Here is a 26068-nt window from a genome sequence, read left to right as displayed (position 1 = left end):
ATTGTTTTTGTTGTTGGGTTTTTTAATTCTAGCATTCTGAGTATCTCTGAGGGAGTGTGGTCTGGGAGATAGAAAACAGAAAGACATAGGTTCAGGCCTACCTCTGGATTATACTTCTTGTGAATCAGGGAAAGCCATCTAACCAATTATTACCTTAAGGCCATCATAATTTATAGACCAGTTGCAAATTTTTATCATTGAAGAGAATGTTCTCATAGAAATTCCTTACATCAAATATATTCAGCTGAAATAGAGTTAAGGGTTGCTAAACCTATAGAAGGATCCTTGTGGGCTGCATATTGACTTAGAAAAACCACAGTTTATACTTATTTATTTGTTCATTCATTCCTATTTGTTTTGTTGAATATTGCCCAAATACACATTAATCTGGAGTCACCTAGGTGGCAAAGTGGATTGAGCACTGACCCTGGAGTCAGGAGGACCTGAATTCAAATTTGATCTCAGACTCTTGACACTTACTAGTTCTGTGACCCTGGGCAAGTCACTTAACTATAATTGACTCTCCAAAAAAATTTTACAAGTTAACTTGTTTCTGGCTGCCCTCATGCTGTTTGTTTTGGGGTTGGTTTTTTTTTGGTTGTTTTTTTTTTTTTTAGGTTTTTGCAAGGCAATGGGGTTAAGTGGCTTGCCCAAGGCCACACAGCTAGGTAATTATTAAGTGTCTGAGACCTTATTTGAACCCAGGTACGCCTGACTCCAGGGCCAGTACTTTATCCACTGCGCCACCTAGCTGCCCCTCCTCATGCTGTTTAACATGTTTGACACCTCTGACCATAGCAATGAAATCACACTGCTCCTCTCCTCCTAAAAGAGACTCTAAATAAAATACTCAGTTTGGTGGGAAAATGGGATATTGACAACTAAAAAATTTAATTCAGTAATAATACCTCCCATGGATCACGTTATAAAGCATTATTCTTGTAACACCCACCAGGTGAAGTAGGTAGAACATTTAATAAAAGAGTCAAGTGATGTTGAGAGCTATTAAGTGAATTGCCCCTTGGTCCTATAGCTGTTAAGTACTTAAGACAGTACCTAAAAACTAGTGTCAGATTCTATATGTCCAGTGCCTCACTTGTGCATAGCAAAACAATTATTGGCAGGGAATTTCGGGTGGCAGTGTCCCAAAGAACTCAAAGGTAATGACTTTTAAATTCAAAAAATATCAGTCAGCTAGAACTAGACTTGCTCAGAGAAGACTTCACTCAAAGACCTGAACTTTGAAGAATGGGTATTTTGACTGGATTGTAAATTATAGCTCCTTCCCCTCAGTTCCTTCATCACTTATTACCTATGGTATTCATATAGCATAATAACAATAGGATCATTATAATTATTTAAACATGGCATCTTTCCCCATTAATTGAAAAATTCCTAGAGGACAGCAAAAGTGTCTTATACTGATATTAAAGTTGGAGAGCCAGGATGAGACCCAATTCTGGAGGGTCTGGATAAAAAAAGTCAAGAGAAGTTTGAAAATGATGGAGTTGATCTTGTGAAAAACAACGTTTGGAGAGATGGTTTTGGTAGCAGTGTGGATAATGGGCTGAAGGAAAGAGAGATAATGCTTCCTTCCTATGAGAAGAATCTGTTCTTCAAGAGGGTGTTCCCCAATCCCTTGTTTTATACTCAAAAACTGGGCTGTGGTGTGAGAAACTAGGAACTGAACCACCTCACAAAACTTCATGACCTTTAAATAAGGACAGTCTAGAGAACCCTTGATAAACATTTCATAATGATACTCTGATCTTCACCTATAGTTTTCAAAGCACTAATTAAGACTCAGAAGCTTGTGGTGAGGTGAGAAGGCATTTGTGCCAATGGGATAAAAGTCAAAGAGGGAGATGAATTTAACTTGCCCTGGGTCATTTAGTGAGTCAACAGTATCTTCTCTCTTGGAAGATGTTTCCTACCCTATCTCTGGTCTTTGATCTAACTCATATTAAAAGGTTATGTGAGGGTTTGGAAGTGACAAGGTCAATTGCAGTCTGTACTTGATAATACAGCTCAGGCTGTATACATATACATATAACATATATGAATTATATATGTATGTACATTTTACTGAAATAATAATTATATATATTATAAAACATACAGAATAATAGGCTTTTAAAAATGTGAGATAAAGATGCAATATTGTTTGATCCATTCATCAATAAGGAGTCAGGGATGTTTACTGAATCAAACATGTGCCTTAGGAAACTCCCTTTGGGAGGAGGATAGATTGAAGAGAGGAAAGACAATTCAAGGAGGCCAATTGGGGGCCACTGCAATAGTCTTGGTAATGAGAGTTTCTGAGCTCCCTGGTTCCATCTGGGTTTCAGCATCAAATGAGAAATCAAAAGGTGAACCCATGGTAAAAAGGAAGGTAGTGCTACAAAAAGAAGTGAATGCAAAGCTGTTTATTGAGGGAAAGTACAGCAGCCTGGGAACCAAGAAGATTCCAGCAGTGGATAGTGGGAAGAGCAAATCTTTTTATAGGATATTGGATATAGGAAGCAAGATGGTACAGTTTCCATAGGGACTGAGAATCATTTGGGGTCTCCATGGAGGTGTGTTTTGTGTAGGGGTCACCAAGATGAGATTGAGAGTTGTTTGGCATTTCTATGGAGGGATACCTGCCCTCAGGAAAGGATAATCAACAGGGCTCTAATGGGCAAGAGTGAAATTCAGACCTAGATCCAACACTGAACAAGGTGACAATGTGAATAGAGGAACAAATGTGAGAGACACTGATAGTAGAAATGACAATATTTGGCAGTTGTTGGGTTATATAGGATGCCTCAAAAGATGATGGTCCCTCAGCAATAATAAGGAAGTTTAGAAGAGAGTGAGTTTCAGGAAAAGGATGAGATTGGTAATGGGAATCAATGCTTCCTCCTCATATATTCTTACTCACCAGCCTTTACACCTCACTGCAGAGTCCACCATCTGCCATAGACAAGAACTTTGTGGACACTCAGGGAAAGAGTAAGTTTGCCTATGCAATTGCTGGTAGGAATGGGGAGCGTTGCTGGGTCAAATTAGGTTATACCTATATTAAGGGTCTGGTGTCTGCCATGGGAAAGGACTAAATTGGGGAAGATTGTCAGTCAGATAGTGAACAATCATCAATATGTCAGTCGCTGTGCTATTTGCTGAAGATATTAAAAAAAGAATTAGTCCTTGACTTCAAGGAACTCACAATCAAATGGGAAAAACAACATGCAAACAATTATGTACACACACAAAATTGAGAAGTTCATCAGTATTTTACATCAGTTCCATGACAGCATGCATACCCGAGTTCTGCATAGTGGACGATGCTCTTTAGATTTCCCAGTCACCAATGGAGGAAAGCAAGGATGTGTCCACCAATGGAGTAAAAACAAGGATGTGTCCTTACTCCCATACTTTTTAGCATAATGTTTTCAGCCATGTTATCCAACACTTTTAATGAGGATGAACATGGCCTCAAGGCCATCTCTTGTACTGATGGCAAATTCTTTAATTTGAAAAGGCTACAAACCAAGACCAAAGTGGAGGGAGTGTTGGTGCATGATCTTCTGTTTGCAGAAGATTGTGCAATCAATGCAGCTTCTGAAATGTAACAGAGTATGGATTGATTCTCTGCTTCTTGTGCTAATTTTGATCTAACAATTAACACTAAGAAAACACAGGTGCTCCATCAGCCAGAGCCACACCATCCATATGTGGAACCATCAATTACAACAAATGGAGAAGTTTTGGGTACTGTGCACAAGTTCACTTACCTTGGCAATGTCCTTTCCAAGGAGGTACACATTAGCAATGAGTTTGACACTCACATTGCCAGAGCTAGCTCAATATTTGGGAGGCTTGGGGTGGCTAGGTGGCGCAGTGAATAGAGCAACGGCCTTGTAGTCAAGAGTACCTGGGTTCAAATCCAACCTCAGACACTTAATAATTACTTAGCCGTGTGGCCTTGGGCAAGCCACTTAACCCTACTGCCTTGAAAAAAAAACCTAAAAAAATAAAAATAAATATTTGGGAGGCTTGGAAAGAACATAAGGGAGAGAAGAGATTTAGACCTACTACCAAACTGAAGGTCTACAGAGCTGTTGTGCTGATCTCATTGCTATTTGCCTGCGAAACCTGTACAGTCTACTAGCGCCATGTCAGGAAACTGAATCTCTTCCATTTAAATTGTTTTAGGAAGATTCTGAAGATCACCTGGCAGGAGAAGATACCAGACACTGAGGTCCTTTCTCGAGCTAAACTGCCTAGCATTCCATCATTACTACAGAGAGTGCAGCCACGACGGCTTGGACATATTTTTAGAAAGCCAGACAGATGCTTGCCAAAAAAGACTATTATGGAGAACTCACCCAGGGCAAGTGCTCACAAGGGGGTCAGAAGAAGCTATCCTGGGACACCCTGAAGGTCTCATTGAAGAACTCTAGAATTGATTGTACAGTATGGGAAACACTGGCACAAGATCACCCAACATGGCATGTCCTCATCAGTGAAGGGGCCAAACTCTTTGAGGAAGGCAGAATTAAAGCAGCTCAAAGGAAACATAACATCCGTAGTTTAGAGTGCCCACAGGTGCCCAACCAGTGGTAGAACATTCCAAGCTCATATTGGTCTGATCAGCCAGTTTTGTCTCAAACATAGTGATATCATTTTGGTCTTCTTCAATAATGAAGGACAAGAGCCAACCAAAATACAAGATAAAAGCAAATAAATTGGAGATGATTTCATAGGAAAGACATTGGCATTAAGGGGGACCAGGAAAGTCTTCTTGCAGGGATTTTTGCCTGAGACTTGAAGAAAGTCAAAACTAGGGTTGGGAATGGAGGGGGGAGTAGGATTGGCAGAACACTTTTTTGAAGAAGATAGGTTATTTTTGTTGTAGATATCTTGTTAAGGGTGATGTGCACTTTCTGCCTTCTGATTTCCACCATGGATTCATGCTATGGTCCCTTAGGAAAAATCATCACCACCATCTCAATTTGGAGACCACTGATCTACAAACTGATGATCCTAACTAATTCTGCAAGGTGGAGTTTGGAGAAGTGTCCCAACCCAGAAATACTCTTGGCTCAGCATAGGAAAACCTTTTCTTCATGGGCTCTAAGCATTTCAATGGTGACTTGGGCAGTAGTAGTTAAGCCTTCTTAACTACTAAAATAAACCTATTTTAGAAAAAATTGTTTAAATTGATTATATTAGATTGATTAGAAAGAGTTGTGTTTTTTGTTGTATGTAAAACTCAGTGAAGTGACTTTTAAAAACAGAGTTTTAGGGAAAGGATTCTCCTAATCGTAGAGAAGAAAAATTAGAGATCCCAGATTTTCTTCCTCTAGGCGTGTTTATCTACCTTGAATAAATCACTTTGCAGGATCTCAGTAGTTACATGGTAAAATGGAAACAATCACTGCATCACTAGCAAATCACTTTAACACAGTTTAGTCATCTGAACAATAGCTATACTGTTTTACAGAATTATGGATGATCAAATAAAATAAGGAAGGTAAAATGCTACTTCATAAATCTCAAAGTTGTGTAGAAATCTTGCTAATATTGTAGGGGGGGGTCACAGAGAGGCCATATAAAACTCAAAAAGATGGTTCTCTCCCATTGGACACATGAATATGTGAAATAACAAAATTAATACTTGGGTACTTGGAATTATAGAATTTTACTACTGAAAGAAATTTTAGTCATGCTCCTCTGGGAAGCACTCATGGAATCATAAATTTAGTTGGAAGGGACTTCAGAGGTCATTTAGTCCATCCTTTTCATTTTATAGATGAGAAAACTGAGGCCCAGGGAATTTGGATGAATTGTCCATGATCACACAGTTACTACTTATCAGAGCTGCTGATCCAATGTTCTCCCCTCTGAATCATATTGCCTTCCCAAGGGCCATTGTGTTAAGTGATAATGATGATGATGAAGATAATAACAAGGGGGGGGAATTGATAACCATAGACATTTATGTAGCTTTGCGTTTTCTAAAACCTTTCTATTATCTATCTTATCTGGTACTATATCTGGCACTACAGGTATTATTATCCACAAATTAAAGATAAAGCTGAAGTTCAAAAAGATTAAGTTACTTGCCCATGGTTATGCTATTAGTTAGTGAAAAAAATGGAAATTCAAACCAGACCTTGCTTACTCCAAGTCAAATCAATCACTCTATCCAATACATCAGACTGCTTCTTTCAATTAAAAAGAAACTGATTTATATGTATTACAAGATATACATTTAAATTATTTATCTCATTTCCTGAGCACTTAGCACAAGGCCTTGAATGGGATAGGCAATAAATAAAAGCTTGTTCAGAGTCAAATGATGCTGTCAATATTCAAAGGACCTGTGATTTTGTATTGGATTAATATATAGAAGGGACTTGAGATTTAATGAATGGAATAAGCTTCTCAATGTAGTTAATTAGTAGAAGAGCTATGAGGACTACAACCTAGCTCTGCTAATGGCACATTGCTCTTTCTGCCACTCTAGACAGCAGATTAAATTATTCACATTTTCCAAAAAAAAGAATTTGGGCTTAGGGCTTTTGAATTTGTTTATAAAAATTCATCTTACATGCAACTTTTCTCACTCCTTTGAACTCATAAGTCATTTTTTATCTGTCCCATTAATTTATAAGTAATGGAGACTCCATACTGACCTAAAGTAAAGTAATGCAACCAGTGTGAAGTCTTGATGAAGTTTTAAATGTGAAGACAGGATAGTTTATGCCCTATGATACCTTATGAGGTATGAATCCTTTTTTACTGGTACAAAAAAGGAACTAGTGCAATTGGCTAACCAAACAAGCTAACCATACTTCTTGGTACTTTAAATAGGAATTTTAGCAGTTACATAGTCCAACAGTGAAACAGTCAAGATTTGGAACCATCTAGTCCCAGAAGCTCCTTGATATACAGTCTTGCACCTGTACTAAGTTGAAATAGCAAGCCGGGGCAGGGGAATGAGCCAAGAATGAATGGTACACAGTCTCTTCTACTGACCATGTCATTGGTGAGGTTTTATCAAAAGTGGGCCATATATAGAATCAGGAACTAAAAAAAACAGATACAAAAGGATGCAGCAAGCAGGAAGGAAGCAGCTCAAGAAGTATGATCCTTTGAACCAGAGAAGAATGGCTTCTTCTGTAAGTCTATAAGACTCTGGCCTTACAGAATGGACTTCAAGTTACTAGGGGCTCAGAGTTAGCCCTCTACCACAATTGAATCTTACAACTGAGCCTCACCAGCATGATGTTATACTTTTGAGGTGACTTTTCCCATGAACCTGTATATATTTATGGGACAGTGTGCTCCAGGATTTTTTTTTGGTGGAAGTTTTGCGCCAACTGCTCTTACAATGTTGTTGTTAAGTCATTGCAGACTTGTATGACTTTTCATGATCCCATTTGGGGTTTTCTTGGCAGAAATACTGAAGTGGTTTGCCCTCTTTTCCTCCAGCTCATTTCACAGATGAAGAAACTGAGGCAAACAGGATTAAGTGACTTACTTGCCTAGGGTTACACAGCTAATAAGTGTCTGAGGTCAGATTTGAACTCACAAAGATGAGTCTTTCTGACTAGATCCAGGACTTTATCTGTGATATCACAAAGCTGCCCTGTTCTTTCTATGCCAATTTAGCAAATGTCCTTTGCCAAAAAGCTAATTCTTTAATGACTGATCAAAATTGGAAGCATATTGATGAAGACTCTAGAATAATGGTACTAGAAATCTCCATGACCCTCATTTATCCCTATTTCTCTAGGGAAGTGGTAAGTAGCAACTGCCTTTCAGGGACCCAGCTCCACAATGATGAGGGAATTTGAGAATTAGTCCTAAAGGAGATGCTGTTCATAAGTGAATCTTTATAGCTTAGATATTTAACATGCACTTAGATGCCTGAGTCTTGTGTCACCAGTGAGACTATTAGCACCTCAAAAGCAGGAATTACTTATGGTAATTTATTGTATACTCCATACCTAATAATTTGGGGTTAGACTATTTAAATTGTTTAGTTTCTGATGGTAGTGCCCTCTCCCTCTAACTAGACAATAAATTCCTAGAGGGAAGAGGCCAAGTCTTAAAACATCTGTAAAAGATCATCTAATCTAAACCCATTAGTTTGCAAATAAGGAAACTGAGGCCTAGAGAAATGATAGTTTTTATATCTTCCATAACTATACCAAAAAGTTATTCAGGGGTGGCTAGGTGGCACAGTGGATAAAGCACCGGCCCTGGTCAGGAGTACCTGGGTTCAAATCCAGTTGGAGACACTTAATAATGACCTAGCTGTGTGGCCTTGGGCAAGCCACTTTAACCCCATTTGCCTTGAAAAAAACTAAAAAAAAAAGTTATTCAATTATTATTTCCCAGTAGAGGATTATGAATCCCATCAACTAAGTCTAGTAAATAAAGCAAGATGTACCTACAACAGGGACAATTTTTTTTTGTTTTTTGCTTTTTGTAAGGCAGTAGGGTTAAGTGACTTGCCCAAGGTCACACAGCTAGGTCATTATTAAGTGTCTGAGGTCACATTTGAACTCAGGTCCTCCTGACTCCAGGTCCTGTTCTCTGCCCCATGCAATAGGGACAATTTTAATAACAGAGCTAAAGAACATATAATTGAATTTTACAAATTTTAATTTTTTCTACAATGCTGTATGAAATTATGACAGTATTTTTTAAAAGGAAATAACTGAATGATTTGTGACATTTTTTCAGTAGCTAGACTATCAGGTATAGAACTCCCCTTCACTAATAGCCACAGTCTGATTACCAGTTATCTGTAGGGAGTTGCCAAAACAGTCACACAGCTAGTTAAGTGTAGGTTATACAAAATTCATCAAAATTACTCCATAGTTTAAAAATGGATCTCATACTGAGTAAAAACCCTAAAGTTTTAAAAAAAATCACTGCTCAAAGAATCATCTGGTGGTATTTGCCATGAACTGTGGGAACTGTGAATAGTCTGTTCTCTTCTGTTTTGCTGTTAATTGAGTCTACTACAATGTGTGGAGTTCTGTTAAAATATAAACAAACAAAAACAAAACAGTTTGGAAAGCAGAAAAATAAAGGAGGGGTGTGAGGTGAAGCTAGGATTGTAATAGAAGAAAATAAAGAATACAATTTTTAAAAAAATCTCTTCTGTATAACCACATAATGTGTGACAAAAAAGCAACCATTTTTTTCACATAAGAAATATGCTTTTCATTGTCCATAATACTCTGATGACTGTTGGCACTCCTTGAAACAACTTCTTGCCTGATGCTTAAAAAATAGTTCTCTTATCCAAAGTGAAATTTGGGGCCCTCTTCTGGTTGAGATTGTTTTAGAGCATTGAACATAAGAGGAAAAAAGACAAAAACTAAATTAAAAAAAAGAAATTGTCCAGCGACTAACACACACATGCACACACATATTGGATATACTTATATATTTATATGTTGAGAGAGAGAGAGAGAGAGAGAGAGAGAGAGAGAGAGAGAGAGAGAAATTGGTCATTTCTTTTTCCCAAAACTTTCTCATGGCTCATATTGTTTCCTTCAATGGAGAGCTACTCAAGGAGCAACAGTATTAATTTTTTTTAAAATTCTTTGAGAAGAGAATGATTATCTGTCTTGTATTGTAGAAGAAAATAAGGTATACTTCCTGTTCTCTCATGAGGGGCTGAATTTAAAAGAGTTTGCCTTCTCTGATGCACTTTTGTCAGTGACGGGTGAGGAGTATGAAGGTAAAACACCCCTCCCCACCTTACCCTCCCATCTGAGTGACTCAAAGAAAGTCATCTTCCATGAATGTGTAGCACTGGGTGGATCCCAGAAAGCTGCCTCAGGTTCAAAGTATTTTGTTGTCCAATACTTATTCAAAGCCATAGGTTACTTTTACTAAGCCAACCAGAAAGGACACAATAGTTCAAAGCAAAAGGTATTTATTATTATTAAATAGGGTAGTAAATTTATTGAAAAGAACATATAGCAATCATGATCTGATTCACTATCCAAGGTCAGTATATAAAATATCAATGATAATAATAATAATTGCAAGCATTTATATAGTACTTTGGCTTAAGAAGTACTTTATGTCCTCATTTAATCCTTAGAAGGATCCTGTACAGTAGTTGCTATATTATTATAACTCATGTATACTTTAGAAAACTGAGGCTGAGAAGTTAGTGACTTTCCTAGGACCACACAGCTACTAAATGCATATCTGAAAGAAGATGTGAATTCAGTTTTTCCTTACTCGAAGTCCAGCACCCTATCTTCTACCTCCCATTTTCCCCCTTAAGGTTCTAGAGATATCCAGAGGGATTTATATCCACAAGCACTAATGTCCTTGCCTCTACTGGTTGTGTTTCCCCACTATCATTACTACTAGGTGCCAATGAGTGGCTAGTACCCTGTGTCCTTTTAATCATTTAAAATAGTTTTTACAAAGGCATATTTGTTTATATATATATGGATATGGGTGTGTTTATATAGATATTTACTGATAACCTCTATGAATTTGACCATTTAATAAAGAATTAAACATGATGTTAATCTCCAGAATTTGTCCAAATAAGGGACAAATGTTAACTTCTAGAGTTTGGACTCAAGAAAGTACAAATAGAATTAGATTAACATACATATTTATTAGAATTGCTCTATGCTTGCTGATTACACAGGCAAACATGGGGGCCAGGCTAGAAAACTGGACCACAGAATGGCTTTTTTGGAATTCTTATACAATTTCATTATCAGAAGGTGGGATCTGAAAAAAGCTGTTTTTGGCTCATCCATCAAGGGAGCAGCCCTCAACAGATATTCCATTAGGCTGAAGGGAATGTCCCGTCCCAATTCAGGACCTTTGTGCCTTATTGGTTATGCTAAGACCTCCACAAAGCATGTGCATCTCACCCCTCCTGGAGCCATCCAGGGACCATTAATACAATAGGGAGATTCATATTTGTTATTGATGTCAACTATATATACATATATATGCATGTATGCACACATGTAAGTGCATGTATCTCTGTCTAGTTCATCTCTCTCTCTCTCTCTCTCTCTCTCTCTATATATATATATATATATATATATATATATATATATGCATGTAAACAAGAACAAAAATATTTCCCTTCAGTACTCTGGAAGCATACTCTCTCCCATTCTACCTCAGACTCTGGTAGGGAATGGACTCAAACATAGCTCAGTTTTTACATCTCATTAGTCACGCTGTGAAATCACTGTAATACTGCTGCTGTCATTGTGTAGCTTTCAGCAACACCTTGCTCAGGCATCTGGTCTATACTTGGCAATGCATTTCTATAAGCCTCTGTTTGTCTGTTCATTGATCTGCTTTTCTGCTACCATTTGCTGGTCTACAGCTATTCAGTCACTGAAACTTCTGCTAATTTCTACTACCATCTGATGAGCTAAAATGGCTTTTCTAAGAGAACTGGCGGCTAGGTGGCACAGTGGATAAAGCACCGGCCCTGGTCAGGAGTACCTGGGTTCAAATCTGGTCGGAGACACTTAATAATTACCTAGCTGTGTGGCCTTGGGCAAGCCACTTAACCCCATTGCCTTGCAAAAACTAAAAAAAAAAAAAAAAAAAAGAGAGAGAGAGAGAACTGTAGCTTTCAGTCTAAATTGATAACATCTAGCCTGGCAATCAATCAAAGCCTAATGATGCCTCATATTAAGAGCAAGATCATTTTTTTAAAAACTATAACTTTGATGGATCACAGTTTACCCCTCTGTAATAAAATGAAGTTGAATTAAATAACCACTGATACTTCTTGCAATTCTAAAGCTATGATTTTTATGATCCTAGGATTTTCTTGTAAGAATTCCTTTCTGGCATTTAATAGGAAATTTTTATTTTTCTGAAACCTAAGAAAAAAATCCATTGAGAAAGTGGCAAAAAAAATTGAAATTCTCCCGTAAGAATTAAAGGTTAACTATAGACATAGAGAAGTTACTGACTCACAGGAATTCATTGATGCCATGTTGGAATCAAGAACATTAATCTCCAATAGATAGAATTGGAGCTTAAAGTCAATATTTCTGGGAACAAAGACAGGAAGGAGCACACAGAAGAGATTTTACTTATGATCTATTGAATCAGTTTTATTTGTAACTGTTCTAAGTGTGTTCATTGCCTTGTCTGCTGAGTCATTCTTCCAAGTAAAATAAATATTAATAAGTTTATATACACTGTATACTTTATGCAAATCGAATGAGTGATATTCCAAGAAATAACAAGTTCTGGAAGCAAAAGAAGTCCTTAAACTGTCTGTGGGATGCTATTTAACTTTTCTAGGAGATCCTGAGGCAGTTAAATGGTGTGGTAGATAGAGCTCCAGGCTTGGAGTCAAGAAGATCTGAGTTCAGATGTGACCCCAGACACTTACTTGCTGTGTGACTCTGGCTAGTCACTTGATCTGTCTATCTCAGTTTCCTCAATTGTAAAATGAGGGTTGTAATTGCTCCTACCTTCCAGGATTATTGTGAGGATTAAATGAAATAATATTTGCAACTTATATAAATAGCTTAGCACAGTAACTTTACCATAGTAAAGTATTCCTTTTCCTAATGAGTAAAGAAGGTTGAAAATATTTTAAGAGAATCAGTTTTAGATCATTGTTACAATATCAGTTCATAATAATAATGATAATAAATCATGCATTTCTTATTAGGTAGGCTTGTTTTGTTTGTTTTTATTAGAAAACTTCCAAAGCTTTTATTATAACCCTAGCAAAGAAGAATAGGTATCAAGCAGGAGACACAGTGGGTAATGCATTGACCTTGTAGTCGGAAAGATGTAAGCTCAAATCCAGCCTCAGACACTTTTCACTAACTTGCTGTATGACCTTGGGCAAGTCACTTAACCCCAATTGCCTCACATCCAGGACCATCTCCAGTTGTCCTGATTCACATCTGGATCCAGATGACTGGAAAAGAAAATGGGGTTGGTGACTTGGCATAGCACCCCCTCACATCCAATTCCCTTGCTTGTCATGGTATCACCTCTCTTGATGCCATGTACTTCTTTGAGAATGAAGGACAACATTATTATTATTATTATTATTATAGAAAAATTATTTACTATTTATTATGATCACACACTATAATTTGAAAACAAAATGTTATGAAGAATATATATAATAACATGATCTTTGGACTTCCAATTTCTCATTCCCAAATCCTGAAGATTAATATCTTTTGGAAATATTTTAACCCTAATTAATTATCTGACTAAAGGTAGAAAACTGTTATTGTGATGGTGGTAGTGGTTATTCAGTCATGACCTCATTTGAGATTTTCCTGGCAAAGATACTGGAGTGATTTGACCTTTCCTTTTTTAGTTCATTTAAATGAGGAAGCTAAAGCAAAGAGGGTTAAATTACTTGTCCCATGTCACACAGATAATATCTGAGGCCTGATTTGAACTCAGGAAGATGTCTTCCTGACTCCAAGTCAAGCATTCTCTACTGTACCACCTAGCTGCCCTAGGAAAATCTTGAACTGCTAATCTTTATGCCTTCAAACCACAGAGTATATGAAGGGTGGTGCACAGGGGAGTGGGGTTGAAGTAAAGAGGCTCTCCAGTAAAGTAAATCAGCTTCTGACTGACTTGTAAATCATCCCCAGAAACAATGGAAAAGGTAAGCAAACAAAAACAGACTCAAATCTCTTAGAGCTCACCCCAGGTCTAAAGGAGGAGGTGAATGTAAACATGCAAGCAATTATGTCCAAACAAAAGATATACATGATAAATTGAAGATAATCTCAGAGGGAAGGCAAGGATGCTTACAGAAGGGAAGATTTTAGGTGGGATTTGAAGCAATTCAGGAAGGAGGAAGAGAATCCCAGGAACAAGGGACTGAGAAGAGAAAATACAAAGGAATTGAAAGATAGAGTGTCTTCTGTAAAGAACAGCAATGAAGTCAATGCCTTTGGATGCAGATCAATTCTGGAGTAGTAAAATTTTAGAAAACTGGAAAGGTTGAAGGGAGCCAAGTTAAGATGGGTTTGAATATCAAACAAAGGATTTAATATTTGATGCTGAAGGTGGTAAGAAACCACTAGATTTTATTGAATAGGGAGGCAGTAGTCAGACCTGTGCTTTAGGAAGATGACTGATAGGTGAATAGAGGATAAATTGTAGTGGAGAGAATTATGGCAAGAAAATCCAACAAGCAGTCTATTACAATAGTCCAGGATGCAGAATGAGGACCAACATGTGGGTGGTGGCAGTGTCAGAGGAGAGGAGATATTATTATGAGAGATTTGGGGATGGTAAAATTGATAAGACTTGAGGATTGGATATTGTGTGGTGATAGAAGGCAAAGAATAGATGAAAACACCTAGATTGTGAGCGTCAGTAATACAGTAATAAAGAAGTTAGGAAGAGGGATCAGACAGTTGGGGGGTTAGTAAGTTCAGTTTTTTAACATATTGTATTTAATATATCTGGTGGAAATCTAATTTATTATATCTAGAGGGGGTTTAAAATGTGAGACTGGACATTAGGGAAGAGGTCAGTGCTAGATTAATAGATCTGGGAATAACCTGCTTAGAAGTGATATTTGAATCAACTGGAGTTGCTGAGATTAAAAAAATAACCTTTAAGGGACACTGACAATTGGTAGACAGAAAGAAACTTAAAGGTCATCTAGTCTACTCTTTCACTTTTTAGAAGAGGAAACTGAAGGTCAGGAGACTGACCTGCCCAAATTCACACAACCAGCAAGTGCCAAAACTAAGATTTGAACCCAGGTCCTCTGATGTCAAATCTGAGACATTTAAACTCTGCTGCAAAGTCCTATTCCACAACTTCCAGGTCATCTTCTTGGTTCTGGTAGAACAGAGATTTTTCTCACAATGAAACTAAAAATTGTAACCTCCTCAAATGTCGATTCCCTTAGATACTTACTAGCTAGCTAAGGTGCTAGACATTGCTAATGAGGTCAAGGTCACAGCTTGCTCCCCATTGAAGTCTGATTTCAGAATGCTTTCAGACCAGGTGATCTCACAAAGGTACATCATTTCAAGGTGAACCAGGTAAGAGAACAGCTTAGCACAACCTCTTTCTGACACTAAAGGCACAAGTCAAAGTCCATGACCAAATGATACCATTCCTCTTTGACCATCTTGCATGAGGGGAACAAAGAGCTTGTTTTCATTTTCACTATTGATAAAGTAATTATTGATTTTTTTTTCTCTCAAAAGCCCTTGCCCTTTCCTTTTACCACAAAATCCTGAAATGGAAACAGACTACATTTTAAAAATCCCGCCCCCCCCCCCCCCGGGAGAATCTAAGATTAGTATTCTAAATCAGATCCATACACATAAGCAAGGAATTTGGGCTACCTTTCCAGCTGTTTGCTTTTCTGCAGTTTTTCCTCCAGGAATGGCAGAGAAATGCTTAACAGAGTATCTTTTCCCTCTAAGACCTATGTGCTTTCTAGGGTGAGGAAAGATTCTGGACAACCAAGAAAAGATAAACACTCATTTTCTCCAGGGAGTAAGGTAGGTATTACTCCTTTTCTTCTCTAATGCATTATAAAAATGCCCTCTCTGCCAGAGGGCAATGAGAAGCCTATTTCCTTTATCACTTTATTGCTTGGAACAGGCAGGAAAAAGACTCAGCCAAAGGAATTTCTTCCCTAGTAGCATCATGACAATCACTAGGGGCCTGTTAAAGACCTTAGCTTAAAAAGACCAAGGACTCCCATTGTATGAGTCCAACTCCAGTGGTCCTGATCTACATTTTGCCACTGGACCCAGAGAGCTCTAGAGAAGAGAGTTAACTGTAACTTTACACAGCCCTTCCTCACTTAAATCCAATTCACTTTCCTGTCATGACATTACCTCCCTGATGTCATGAACTTTTTTGATAATGAAGAACAAACAGCAACATTGGTAGCTGTACTGGCCAACTATTCTTCTGTCACTATAGAGCACTGAAATATGCTGAAAATTCTTATGTTTGCCACCCCCAAAGGTAATTGAATGAATCATCAGTGAACAGAAAATCATTATAAAAACATACACAGGAGAGCCAGTAAGTCAGTCAGTTAACTTTTATTAAGCATCTAAAATGTACCATGGCACTCTCCCAAGCATTGGGGGATACAAAGATAGGCAAAAGATAGTCCCTGCCCTCAAGGAGCTAACAATCTAATGAAGGAAGGCAACATATACAACACAGATGGAAAGGGGTGGGGGAAGGATGGGAGGATCCCAGGTGGAAGTATAATAAAGTCCAGAAAAGTGTAGTCAGGTAAGACATGATGAGATGACTGCCTTGGGTGCCCTCCTTAAATGGGGGATGTGAGAGGAGCTTTCAAAAGATAGAGAACCAGAGGCTAAAAGAAACCTCAAGATTACTCAGGAGAGCATGCCCATGCTAGCTCGTATAGCTATAATACCCATGTGCATGGTAGGAGTGGCAAGTTGCAAGACTGGCTCTGTCAAAACTAGGTTTGTAAAGCTGGAGAATGTCAGGATAATGTGCTGCTACATACCTATGTGTGTGAATATAATATATTATATTATGTAATTACATCAGTCAATCCAAGTTGATTGATCCAAGCCCTAATTTTTGGTTTTAAAAATAGGGTAACTATTCACATATTTCCAGAAGGATACAATCACTATCGACATCAAGTGATACGGTTAAAACTCTAGGAGACCTGTCATGGACAATGCCATCCACATCTGGGGAGGGCAACCCCAGATCATGGAATCTGAATGGATACTATGTTCACTTTTTTAAAAACCTCATTTTTTCCTTCCTATCCCATGGTTTTCTTTCTTTTCCCTTTAGTTCTAATTCTTCATACACAAAATAACTGTTATGTTAAACACAATGTATATGTACAACCCAAAGGGAGGAGGAAAGGAAGGGAAGGTAATAGAAAAATGTTTAATTTATAAATATGCAAGTAGATGAATGTTGAAAAACTTCTATAACATGTAATTGGAAAAAATAAAATAAAATATCAATTAAGAAAAAAAGTGCCATGGTTAGAGCAGGTATCTCAAAAGTTCTACCTGGGTTTCAGCAATTAAAGTTTAAAACTGCACTAAGAATGTTGAAGTATCCTGTATTTCTGCCTCTATAAAATGATGTGATTTCTAAACTCCCTTCAGACTATAACATTCCATGATTCTAGGTTATATTTGTAGTAGAGAGAGGGCTAGACATGAGGTCAGGAAGACTTGTGTTTGAATCCAGACACTGGATAACTCTGTGATCCTGGTCAAATTGCTATAAGTTTTTTTGAGCTTCATCTGTAAAACAAAGATAATAATAGCACCTACCTTACAGGGTTGTTGTGAAATGAGATAATGTCTGAAAAGCACTTTGAAAATCTATATAAATGTCATCTGTTATTATTATAGATTAACTCACAGACCTGTTCTCAAGGAGATTACATATTCAAAGATAAGGCCTCTAAAAATGATGAGGTAGGATTTCCAAGAAAACTTGGATTATTCTAAGTTACAGATACTCAGGCATATTAGAAAGCACTAAACTATCTGGAGGATAATGTTGATTTGCTTGATCCATAAGCTGAGGCATCTCCCTAGCAACTGTCACCATAGTATCAGACCCAGGGAGAGAAGTGCTAAATGAGCAGGTATACAATGGCCAAGGATACAGCATGGTTTCCTTCTAACCTTCCTTCTGTACAATCCCAGGAATCTTTGGAGCTATTCGATATATCTTTTTGTATTCAGTAAGGTGGAACCTTCAGATAATAAGGTAAAGATGACTGTCAACATTTGACCTTTGTTTGCCTAGGAGAGCTAATGCTTTAAAAATAATTTATATTTTGTTGATTTTTTTACATTTCAGACATTTCCAAAAATATTCCTCCCCTTTTCCAGATAGCCATCCCTTATAACAAAGAATTTCTTAAGATTATTATTTATTTATTTTTTGAATTTTACAATTTTCCCCCTGATCTTGCTTTCCTCCCCCCATCCCCACAGAAGGCAGTCTGATAGTCTTTACATTGTTTCCATGCTATACATTGATCTAAGTTGAATCTGTTGAGAGAGAAATCATATTCTTAAGGAAAAAAAATATGAGATAACGAAATTACATAATAAGATAATGGGTTTTTTTAAATTAAAGGTAATAGTCTTTGGTCTTTGTTCAAACTCTACAGTTCTTTCTCTGGATATAGATGGTATTCTCCATCACAGATATCCCAAAATTGTCCCTGATTGTTGCACTGATGGAATGAGAAAGTCCATTAAGATTGTTCATCGGGGCAGCTAGGTGGCACAGTGGATAAAGCACCGGCCTTGGAGTCAGGAGTACTTGGGTTCAGATCTGGTCTCAGACACTTACTAATTACCTAGCTGTGTGGTCTTAGGCAAGCCACTTAACCCCATTTGCCTTGCAAAAACCTAAAAAAAAAAAAAAAAAAAGATTGTTCATCAATCCCATGTTGCTGTTATGGTGTACAATGTTCTTCTGGTTCTGCTCATCTTGCTCAGCATCAGTTCATGTAAATTCTTCCAGGCTTCTCTGAATTTCCATCCCTCCTAGTTTCTAAGAGAACAATAGTGTTCCATAACAAAATGTTCCATACATATACCACAATTTGTTCAGTCATTTCCCAATTGATGGACATTCATTCAATTTCCAATTCTTAGCCATCATAAACAGAGCTGCTATGAATATTTTTGTACAAGTGATGTTTTTAACCCTTTTTCATGATCTCTTCAGGGTATAGACCAAGTAGTGGTATTGCTAGATCAAAGGGTATAACAAAGAATTTTTTAAGAGAGAAAAACTAAGTGAACAAAATTAATCCAAATAGCATAAATTCAACATTATATTTAGTCCCATAGTCCCCTACCTTTGCAAAGAAGTACATTCTCATATCTTTTCTTTAGGATCAAGTTAAGTCATTATTGTTTTAATTGTTTTGTCATTGTTCTTTCTCTTTATATTGGCATGATTATCATGTTTATTATTTTTCTAATTCTGCTTATTTTCCTTTGCCTCATTACATACAATTTTTCCAGGCTTCCCTGTATTCAACATATTCATCATATCCTATAGCACAGTAATATTTTATTGCATTCATATTTTTTTTAGCTATTCCCTAACACAAATGGGAACAGTTTGTTTCCATTTCTTTGCTATTGCTAAAAAATAATGCTAAATATTCTGTTGCATATGGGACTTCTTTATTCCATCATTTGGGCTAATTTTTGGGGGGGATTTTTTGGGCTTTTGCAAGGCAATGGGGTTAAGTGACTTGCTCAAGGTCACACAGCTAAGTATGTATTACATGTCTGAGGTCACATCTGAACTCAGATTCTCCTGACTCTAGGGCTCTATCTATTGTGCCACCTGGCTGCCCCCAAGCTTTCTTTTTAAAAGGAGGAAGTTCCTCTGTTGTGAAAAGATTCTTGTTGACTCAAAGGTAGAAGGTCATCATTAAAATCCATCAAGTAACTAATCTAATTTTAGCTGGTCTTTCAGTCAACCTAATTTTTTAACCTAATTTGGATTCATCTTCATTTCATCCTCCAACTGACTGAGGAAAACATTCCTTGATAAGGGTAAAGTAAGGACTTTGTCCTCCCAATTACAAGGATGTCATGCCATGTAGCACTCCTCTTCCACCAGACAATGATCAACGTGCTCTTCCTTCACTTCTAGTCTTAGCCTTGGGCTTCTATGCACAGGTAGAATCTATATGAGCAAAATCTAATTTGTTCCTTTCTAGTTTACATTTGGGGTAAAAATTTTTTTGGGGGGTGGCCAGGTGGTGCAGTGGATAGAACACTGGCCCTGGAGTCAGGAGTATCTGAATTCAAATCCGGCCTCAGACACTTTCTAATTACCTAGCTGTGTGGCCTTGGGCAAGCCACTTAACCCCATTGCCTTGCAAAAACCTAAAAAAAAAAAAAATTTCCCGAACAATTTATCTACATTTGGATAGCTAATATGACACCCCACCTTTTACAGGAAGTCTTCTTTAACATCTCTTCATTTCAGTGTTTTCCCTCTTAATCATTTCCTATTTATCTTGTATATGGTTTAAGGGCAGCTAGGTGGTGCTGTGAGCAAAATACTGGACCTGGAGTCAAGAAGATCTGATTTCAAATATGATATCTGACCCTTCCTGGCTGTGTGACCCTGGGCAATTCACTTAACTCTGGCTCAGTTCCTCATCTAATAAAATGAGCGAGAGAAAGAAATGGCAAATCACCTCAGTATCTTTGCCAAGAAAACCCCAAATGGGGTCACAAAGAGTCAGACAATGACAGAAATGATTCAACAAATATGTCCTGTATATAGCTTACTTTGTATATATTTTTTGGCATGTTCTCTCCCTGATTAGATTGTAAGCTCACCTCTTTTTGTGTCCCCTCAGTGTTTGCATAGTAGGCGCTTAATAAATATTTATTACACTGAATTCAGACTTCAAGTCCAGAGTGGTGAAATGCCAAATCTGCCCCCATTTGTTTATAGGCCAGTGTTGCTTTTTGGGACCAGCTAGTCTCAGAAATCCTTCAGGGAACAGCTTCCTGCTTGCAGCTATGTAAGACAAAAACGACAGGCTTTAGCAGAGACTAATTAGAAGCTCTAGAGGATGAAGAAAGCTGCAGAGCAAATCCTTTCCCTAGAGCCATCTAGTTTCAAATTCTTCTTATTTTGTTCCCTTTATCCTTTAAACCACAACCATTCCTTTGACCAGGAATCCAGTTACCTTGGCTCCTGCTTTGACAGGGAGAGAATTTCCAGGCTTAAATCATTGGGACACCACCAATGTCTTGGAAAAAGAAAATTCTCCCCACCTGTCTTCACCTACTGTTAAAGATGGAATCATATGCATGGGGATAGTATGTTGTAATTCTGACTATTTTCAGGGTCACTTTCCTACTTTAGGAAGGAAAGTAATTCCTTTAGAACTTCTGGCTACCTCCTGCACTCTTCTTGGGTTTCCTACTGCCTCTGAAAGCTCACCCAGGGCCCATCTGTCTATCTTGACAAGGAACCTGTCTACCTTTTCATTTTTTCCTCATTACTCAGGTCTGATCATATTACTAACTACAGAAGAACAGAAATAGCATATCACTCATGCACTCCCTGGTTCACTCTAACCAGGTGTCTGCTCTTTCTGATCTCAGAAACCACTAACATATTGCTTACACCAGCTTTCCCAGGTTGGTACACCCTATGGTGGTTTTCATTCTCAAGAGGGGAGTTTCCACTTCTTCCTTTCCATTATGGAAAAGCAAGCCCTAACTAGAGCTAGAAAACACAGGTCAAGGCATTGTGTGCTGGCACATCCCAAAGGGGTAGGTTGGGCTGTGTTGGGCTGGGCTGAACCAGCTAAGTAGGGAAGACTTCCTCAAGTTTCTTCAGTTGGAAGAAAAATCCTTCCTTAGGCTGTTTTTGAATTTCTAGAGAATTCCTGGATTAAAGAGGCTGCTGGCTTACTTCCCTAAATTTCTGTCCCACAAACACTGAGTAGAAGAGGTCCTGCTTGCAAGCATCTTTTATTTGTCAATACTTGTGATTGGTAATTCAGGAATGTATGTAAAGATTGAGATCTAAGGGAATGTACAGTTACAGACATATTTAGGATTGTAGATCAATTAGTCCAATTACTTCACTATTTTCCATCTAGAGAACAGAAATTACTTGACCAAGATCATTTAGTTCAATAGTTGAGCTAAGATTTGAACCTAACTCCTCTGAGTCCAAATTCAATATTCTTTCCATAATTTCACACTACCACATACACTGCTCTCTCACTACTCCTCTATCTTTTAAAGTATGCACAGAAGATTTAGACTTAATCCCCACTTCTAGCCATTCCTGCTTATATCACCTTATCCATTACAGTTCATTAATTTTATCTCAAAATGAACAACAAGACATTCTTCTCTCCAGGAAGTAACTCCAAACTGAATTCATTTAAACTGGTGGTGTCAAATGACTCAGTGTGTTGTACACAGCACCATCAGGAATGAAAATGAAAGCTTACCTAGATTCAAATGGAAGCAGAATCAAGACCATGGCTATTCCTCAAGAATTTTCCCCCCTTAACGACAATTTACTCCAAAAATGTTCCTATCTTTTTCCTCTCGTTACTAAGACTCTGGGTAATTTTACTAAATCAATGGTTTTTGGCATCTGGTCCCTTAGAGGTTCTAGCCAATAACAGGACATGGTTGGCTTCTCTGTAATGGCTACCATTACTGTACAATTACACAGACTACTTGGGCAGGAGGGTGGCCAAGCAATTGAAGTGGTAATTAGGGAATCTTGAGGTTTAGGTTCCTTGCTACATTTTCCATCAGTGTTCCATACAAAGATTTCTTTTTGACTAAGATTTCACCTTATAAATCCCTGGATTAGTATCTCAAAGCTGGACTAGGTGAATATACTTTATTGACAGGCAGAACCTTAAATGGTAAAGGACTTATCCTCAGAATGCCAACATTGTGACAGGACAGGAGAGTGGGCAGAACATCCTACAATGATTTCCATCTCCCTTTCACCACTCAAGCTCTCTCTGGTACAAAAATCATCTTCTCTCCCAGCACAACATCACCTATGAAATATCCTCTGAAACCCCTCCCCCCACATACAAACACACACCCCTTCCTCAGCACAATTTCCTGTGTGCCACTTCTTACTGTTTTTGTTGGAGTTTTAAAAAAGAAAAAACATTTTTTATTGTTTCACCTAGACTAGAAAAGTTCAGGGACTTCTTCAAAGTCCCTAGCAGAAATGCCTCAAATACAGTCTACCAACTTGCTCATGGATCACACTCTACCTGGATTCAACTGATTGTACCTTCATTTCACAAATATTTATTAAGATCAGGGTGGTACAATGGATACTGTGCCAAGTGGAGTCAGCAAAGCTCTTTTTCCTGAGTTCAAAGTAGGCCTCAATCACATTAGCTATGTGACCCTGGGCAAGTCACTTAGCCTTTTCTGCCTCAGTTTCTTCATCTGTAAAATGAGCTGAAGAAGGAAGTACCATACCACTCTGATATTTTTTGCCAAGAAATCCACAAATGTGTTCATGAAGAGTTGGACATGACTGAACAACAATAATATATGAAGCATTGTCTCATATATTACTGTTGTTCAATCATGTCCAACTCTTCGTGAACACATTTAGTTACCTTCCTTGGCTACTCTTACTCTCAGTATGAGAGAACATAACATTTATGTAGGAAAGTAAGTACCACCTAGGGGAATCAAGAAGGGCTTCTCTGAGAAAGTGGAGTCTAAGAGTAGCCAAGGAAGGTAACTAAAGAGTCTAAGAGGGGAAAGGGGAGAAGGAAATGCATTCTAGTAATGGAGGACATTTTAGACAAGGACAAAGAGAAAGAAGATGAAAGCTGAGCTCAGTGAACATCATTTAATAGGCCATTTGGGTTGCAACACTGAGAATTTGAGAGAGCTCATATGAAATAAGATTGGAGGGATTGGCACAAGCCAAACAATGAAGAGCTTTAAATGCCAAGCTGAGAAGTATGCATTTTTTCCAGAGGCAATAGGGAGCCATTGAGGATTCCAGCCACTGAGGGAAGTGATATAGTCAGATGTGTTTTGGAAAGATTAGTTTGGGAGCTGTTAAAAAAATGGATTTAAGATAAATGAGAGACTAGGAGATAGGGAGCTAATGAGAAAGCTATTGCAGCAGTTCAAATCAGAGGTGATAAAGGCATGAATTGGGCCTGTGGCCATGTCATTGGATGTAAGAAGTTTAAGGTGGACAGAATGGCACACACACACACACACACACACACACACACACACACACCATTTATTGGCTAGGGGAAGTGAAGGTTTGAGTGTGATTCTAAGAATGTGAATTTGGGTTCTAGAAAGGTAGGAATGTCTTCAAGAGAAACAGACAAGAAAACTAGTACAATAATCCCATCCAATATAATCCAACAAGCATTAATTATATACCTACTATATGCAAAGTACTGAATTCAAGGGATACAAACTAAATAGTAAATAATCCCTATCCTCAACTATATTAACATTCTGCTGAAGGGATACAACATGTAAACTTTATGTATATATGATCATTTAAGGAGGTGGCAAGTATGGGAATCAGAAAAGACTCCCCATAGGGAATAGCATATAAGTGAAATTTTGAAGGAAATTAGGGAAAGAGGTAGGGTAGTCTAGGAATGATCATTTATTAAACTGACAGAGCCCTGCAAAGGTTAGCAACATTTCCTTTTAGATATGTTGGGGGGAAAAACCCCTTAGAATCAGGAACAATCCTGGCTTTGTCACTTTATATTCACATGTCATTAGGCACAAATAATCCTCTTAGATCTCAGCTTTCTCATCAACAACATGAAGTTGGACTAGGTGATATCTAAAGTACCAGAAAGGGCATTTTTGGTTTTTTTAATTCCATTCATTTCTCCTGAAAATTTTGGTTAACTAAAATTCTGTCTTCTGTTCATATTGATCTTACTTGACCAAAATCTGTCCCATGGGATCTGAAAATTTATTTACAGTGTTAAACATTGCTTAGATAAAAAACCAACTGTCCCTAACTCCCTGGAGACATGTAAATCTTACACCTCAATTAGCTTATTTTTGAACTCTCCAAATGTATCAGAGAGGAGACACCACTTTTCATAAGTTTCTTCCCAGAATTCTGAATCTGTTAGAGTGCTACTCTACCTAGCACCTTTGTGTGTTCATATTTTTGTCACCATAGTAACTTAGCAATTTAATATTTCTATCAATATCTTTTTACTAAGCATTTACTAGGTTCTAGGCATTGTGCTAGGGGCTGGGGGATACAAAAAGAGACAAAAGACAGGCTCCCCCAAGGAGCTTATGGCATCCTGATTATATCCCCATTAAGGAAATAAAAATCCATTTTAAGCCCTTATGATTTTGTCTATAAATTCCCTTGATTGATCTATTTTATTTTTTACAATACTTACATTTCCCATTGCATTTCTCCTCTACCCTTCCCAGACATCTGAGAGTTTTATTCCTTAAAAATAAAGAATAAAAAAAGAATAATGGGGAAAAATTCAAAATTTAGTAAACGAAAACATATCAAAGTTTGGCAAACCAAATAACTTATCAAAACTATATAACTTTGTTATGTGCAGTGTTTCATACCCATGTTCCTTTACTGTTAAGAAGCATGGGAAAGTATCTTCTATTTTTTCTTTAGATTGGGGCAAACTTGATTATTATAATTTATTTTGTATTGATTTGTGGATGTTTGTTCCACTTAGTAGTTATTGTTTATGTTGCTTTCCTGGTTTTGCTTACTTTACTTTGTATCAGTTCGTGAAAGTCTTTCTATGGTTCTCTGTATGTGTCATATTCATTTTTTCTTATAGCACAGTAATCGTGAACTGAAATTTGTTAACCATTCTTCATCAATAAGCATCGATTTTGTTTGTAATTCTTTGCTACCACAAAAAGTTAAGCCTAAATGTTTTGGAGCATGTCTGAGGGCATGGGAGATTATACTAGTTCAGACATCTAAAATGGCTTATATATAAAATAACATTAAATTAAAATCCATGGGAACTGATAATCTTACCAAGACAGAAAGTATAATGGGAAAAGAGAAAAGGACCCAGGACAGAGTTAGGGGACTTGATGTGGATGATAAGGCAATAGAAAAAACCATCAGACATTTAGGAGGTGAACCAGGAAAGAGAACTGTCATGAAAAACTACAGAAGGGAGAGTATCTAGAAGACAATGGTCAAGTTATCAAATGCAGCAGATGGGTCAAAAAAGATTAGGTTTGCTAAAAGAATATCAGATTTGGCAACTCAGAGACCACATCTAACTTTAAAGAAAAAGTTTCAGTTGAGTGATGAAATTGAAAGTCACATTATAAAGAGATGAAAAGAGGAGAGAAAGTGGAGACAAGTGTAGGCCATTTTTTCAAGGAATGTATCTGCAAAAGGGAGGAGAGTTATAGGACCATAGTTTGAGGAGATAGCAGAGTGTAATGAAAGCTTTTTATTTTATTTTTATTATTTTATTTATTTT

General features: G+C 37.6%; 1 protein-coding gene across 2 annotated transcripts in view; it reads right to left on the bottom strand.

Moving 5' to 3' along the window:
• Window positions 1-16063: 16063 nt before the first annotated feature.
• STN1 (STN1 subunit of CST complex) overlaps window positions 16064-26068 on the bottom strand; it is a 72936-nt gene continuing 62931 nt past the window's right edge. Inside the window, exon 9 of one of the 2 annotated variants that reach the window (XM_074233784.1) lies at window positions 16064-18434. In XM_074233784.1, coding sequence (XP_074089885.1) covers window positions 18397-18434 — 38 coding nt within the window. In that variant the 3' untranslated portion in view covers window positions 16064-18396. Of the gene's footprint in view, window positions 18435-20394; window positions 20584-26068 lie in introns of those variants that run through there. The other variant, XM_074233781.1, reaches the window with a different exon arrangement.

This window comes from Macrotis lagotis, chromosome 4 (assembly GCF_037893015.1).
Source record: "Macrotis lagotis isolate mMagLag1 chromosome 4, bilby.v1.9.chrom.fasta, whole genome shotgun sequence".
In the NCBI taxonomy this organism is placed as follows: domain Eukaryota; kingdom Metazoa; phylum Chordata; class Mammalia; order Peramelemorphia; family Peramelidae; genus Macrotis; species Macrotis lagotis.
Note: the sequence above shows the minus strand (reverse complement) of the source record. Positions and strands in the feature narration are given on the sequence as shown.